The 4,305-nt window shown below is 52.0% G+C and overlaps 1 protein-coding gene across 1 annotated transcript; it reads left to right on the forward strand.

Annotated features, from left to right (window-relative positions):
• ODF4 (outer dense fiber of sperm tails 4) lies at window positions 1–4,076 on the forward strand. Its single transcript, XM_019801728.2, has 4 exons — window positions 1–653; window positions 2,679–2,852; window positions 3,396–3,530; window positions 3,718–4,076. Exons 1-4 carry the CDS (start codon window positions 203–205, stop codon window positions 3,885–3,887), a joined length of 930 nt encoding a protein of 309 aa, XP_019657287.1. The 5' UTR covers window positions 1–202; the 3' UTR covers window positions 3,888–4,076.
• The last annotated feature ends 229 nt before the right edge of the window (window positions 4,077–4,305 follow it).

The following is a 4,305-nucleotide window of genomic DNA, read 5'->3' on the forward strand; positions in this document are numbered from 1 at the left end:
TATTCTATGGCAGTTAGGGGCCCTGTCCTACTGAACGGGTTGTCCTTTCCCAGGTCCCAGGCCCTGTGGCGCAAAGTGTTCCGCCTGATGAAAATATTTACAAGATGAGGGACGACTGAGCCCAGCAAGGGAAAGGGGAGATGGGGCGGAGGGGAGAGGGGGAGACAGGTGGTGCTCAAGATGGGGGCAGGGGACTTTAGGGATGAGTTCCCTGGCTCAGGAGGAGAAAGGGAAGAGCACTGGAAACTTGGAAAGGAAGTGGGGTGCTGAGAAGCAGAATGGGGTGGAGGGGAGTCTGGAACAAGAAGTGGGGGTACAGAACTCATTCTCCGAGCCCAGCAGTAGCAGGCATGAGCTCTGGGATCACAGCTCAGAGCCCCGGAGGATCTCTGTGTTGCCCTTGTGGTGGAGAATGACCCACAGCTCCCGCTGGATAGCCCAGGTGCTGGCCTCGGAGCTCAGCCTGGTGGCCTTCGCCCTGTTGCTTGTCATGGTCTTCTCCAAGAAATGGCTGTGCCTCTCTAGAAGCCGCTTCTACCAGCGCTGGCCCGCCAACGTCAGCACCAGGATCCACACGGCCACTCATGTCATGTCCATGGGGCTCTTGCGGATCTGCAAATCCAGGAGCTGTTCCAACTCAGAAAATTGGAACGGTGAGACCCTCCATGCCCCCATCCCACCCCAGGGCTCCTGTCTGCCTCAGTTGCTCTGGGTCACCCCGTGCCCTTGTCCCCTCCTTCCGGTCATCCCCAGTGATCTGGCCGGTGACAGGGCTTCACCGGCGGAGACCACCAAGGACCGGCCTTGCTCCCCCCATCCATCCTGGGCCAGATGGCTTGGCCTGACTCAGATCGTTGCTTTCGCGAAGGCTCAGGGCCTCGGCTGTGGGTGTAGCAATGTTGCAAGGGGCATGGCCTCCCAGTGCCGGTGAATCCCTCGTTCATCACACGACTCCCCCTGTTGTATGGGGAGCAGAGCCCCAGCGAGGTGGGGATTGCCTTCCTCTAGGCTTGCGGACCCCCCAGCTTCGAGCTTTGGGAGGAGTACCCCGCCTCGGCCCCTTTTCTTCCCTTCTGCCTCAGGCCCTGCTTTTCTGGGCCAGCCCTGGGTTTCCGTGTCTGGTTTCCTTGTTCCTTCCCTCCCAGCTTCTTGTGGCCCTTTACCGCCAGTTGCCCTATTCACGACCCCATGCTCTGCCCTCGCCTCCGGGCCTCCTTTCTCAGCTCTCGTGCGAAACCCGAGCTTTCGATCCCCGTGGTCCACGTTCCGTGTCTTCACTCTTGTTAACATTTAAAAAAATAATAATAAAAAGAAAAGTTACACGGCTCTTGGTTTCTCCTGTTGGGAGAGAAATGCATCTTTCTCACAATAGATTTGGGAAACAAAAAGCTATCATTATTGCGTGCTTATTCTATTTGCTCAACGGATCCTTAACCAACCCTAAGGAATAGGGATGGTCATCGTTCCTGGACAGATGAGAAAATTGAGACTCAGACAACGTACCTTGCCTGAGGGTCAGTGTTTGACTGCTTTTCACCTATGGAGAGAGCAGGTTGAGGATTCTAATTCGGCGTGTCTGGCCCCAAGACTCAGGAAAGCACCCGCCTCGCTCTAACCGAGCTCCTCAAAGACCAGCCGCCAGCCACAGTTGGTCAAACACTCAAGTTTTCGCTAGACTTCAAAAAAATCGAACAAGTTTTGAATGGTTTTTACACAGCTGTACTCATTCTTTATAACTTTATATCTTTTAAATTATTTAAATTATTCAATTTATATTGTTTAAAAATTTATCTGTGGGGCGCCAGGCTGGCTCAGCCCGAAGAGGGCGCGAGACTCTTGATCTCAGGGTTGTGAGTTTGAGTCCCATGCTGGGTGTAGAGATTAAAAATAACTTACAACTCTCTAAAGAAATTTAGCTTTATGAGATGCAGTAAATGTTTCCATATCATAAGTTAATAGATATATAGATCAACTAAATAGATTGTCATCTTTTACTTGAATTTTATTTTTCTATTCTTGGTAAAATTTATTTTCGATGTCATATTTGCGAAAAAAGGAGCAACAAAATTTGTGAATCAAAGCTTTTTTTTTTTTTCTGTGTTTAGTATTAATTCTTTGGTATTGATTTCCCGAAGTGGCTTTACCGGATGGAAGAGTTCAATATTGGGTGGCTTAGTTGGTGAAGCGTCTGACTCTTGATTTCAGCTCAGGACCTGATCTCAGGGTCCTGGGACAGAGCCGTGCATGGCGCTCCATGCTCAGCCCAGTCTCCTTGAGATTTTCTCTCTCCCTCTTCCTCTGCCCCTCCCCCTGCAAGTGTGCACTCTCTCTCTGTCTCTAAAATAAATAGATAAATCTTTTTTTTTAAATGCGCATCTTTTTTTTTTTTAAAGATTTTATTTATTTACTTGACAGAGAGAGACAGCCAGCCAGCGAGAGAGGGAACACAAGCAGGGGGAGTGGGAGAGGAAGAAGCAGGCTCATAGCAGAAGAGCCTGATGTGGGGCTCCATCCCAGAACTCCAGGATCACGCCCTGAGCCGAAGGCAGACGCTTAACAGCTGAGCCACCCAGGCACCCCAAAAATGTGCATTTCTTTAGTTAACTTTTTCTCATGTCACGAGTATATTTTTTCCCTTTGTGAATCCTAAGTTCGTCCTGTTTTCTTGTCTTCTCCAGAGAGTTTTAAGCTGTGGACAAATCACCCAGTCCTCGGGGTGGCCACGATCACTTTCTGTCTGGCGCTGGGACTGGGCTTTATCTTCACCATCTGGTTGCACCTGCCGTACCTACCTGGCCTTCAGAGACTGCCCTTTTTTAGCTGCGCTGGGACCGTCATGAGCTTCTTTCAAGGTACCCCCCGGCTCTGGAAATGGTCCTTCGTTTCTCCTGAACCACATCTTTCTGGGCACTTCTCCCTCTTACTTTCTTTGGGGGGTGGGGTAAGGGTTTGGTGGGAGGTGGCCNTTTAAGCTGTGGACAAATCACCCAGTCCTCGGGGTGGCCACGATCACTTTCTGTCTGGCGCTGGGACTGGGCTTTATCTTCACCATCTGGTTGCACCTGCCGTACCTACCTGGCCTTCAGAGACTGCCCTTTTTTAGCTGCGCTGGGACCGTCATGAGCTTCTTTCAAGGTACCCCCCGGCTCTGGAAATGGTTCGTTTCTCCTGAACCACATCTTTCTGGGCATTTCTCCCTCTTCCTTTCTTTGGGGGGTGGGGTAAGGGTTTGGTGGGAGGTGGCCAAACACAATGGGTAGCCCTGGAGAACTCGTCCCTGCAGAGGGGCGGTGGGAGGAGTCCATTGGGGTTTACGGCTGTAGCCCAGCAGGTGAGGGAGGATCCCTGAGGGGTCCTCAGGTAAGAATAAGATCTCTCCGGTTCCTGTCTCCTAGTTATCCTTATTTTCTTCACCCTCATGTTGTTCCCTATTAACCTCTGGATCTTTGAGTTGGAGAAGAATTTATCAGTCCCCATCGGCTGGAGCTATTTCATAGGCTGGCTGGCATTTGCCCTCTATGTCACCTGCGGTGAGTGGCCGGAGGGCCCTGGGAAGGAACATGGGTGGCTTGGGGCAGAGGAAGTGTGCAGGGAGGGGGGCTGGCAATCCCCAGGGACACGTTCTTAGGAATTTATCTTCCCCTTGGCCTCACTTCGCTGGCCACTTTCTTCCGGTTCTCCAAATTTCCTCTCCCCCGTCCCTTCGTGCTTTCCCAGCGGCTCTCTGCAGCTTCAACCATAAGCACTTCTGGAGGGTGATAACGAACTGTCCCTGTGGAACCGTGTTGCACCCCAAACAAAGCTTGCTGAAGAAGCCTGTTGTCCCACACACCGCGGTCGACCAGAGGAAAGACCTGGATCCCGAGCAAAAGAAGCCATCTCCGTAACCTTGTCGGAAATCCCGGTGCCGCGCTCTGCCCACTCGTCCGAATCCCTGTCCTCATCCTTTCTCACGGCCGTGGGGGGAGGGTTGGCCTTCATCACCGCAAGGGATTAGAGAGGGAGGCTATCGCTTCTCCTTGACCCTGCTCGCTTACAGCTTGGGCGATGTGGAATAAATTGTCTCTTGTTTATCATGTCTGGCCATTGTTGAGACAAGACAACCCCTTGAAGGAGGAGAGGAAGGGAGGAAGGACAACTTTGTTTCCCAATTGTTCCTGCCTAGGAGCCTCTCGGCACCCTTTGGTTCCCAGAATTGCCCGATCTCTCCCGCAGCGCGCTTGAACACAGGTGAGACAGCTCTCAAGAGCTAAGCCTCGTTCCCCCATCCCAGCAGTTGTTAGCGGGTAGACGGGTGTGATCCGG

This window comes from Ailuropoda melanoleuca, chromosome 17, assembly GCF_002007445.2.
Source record: "Ailuropoda melanoleuca isolate Jingjing chromosome 17, ASM200744v2, whole genome shotgun sequence".
NCBI lineage: Eukaryota > Metazoa > Chordata > Mammalia > Carnivora > Ursidae > Ailuropoda > Ailuropoda melanoleuca.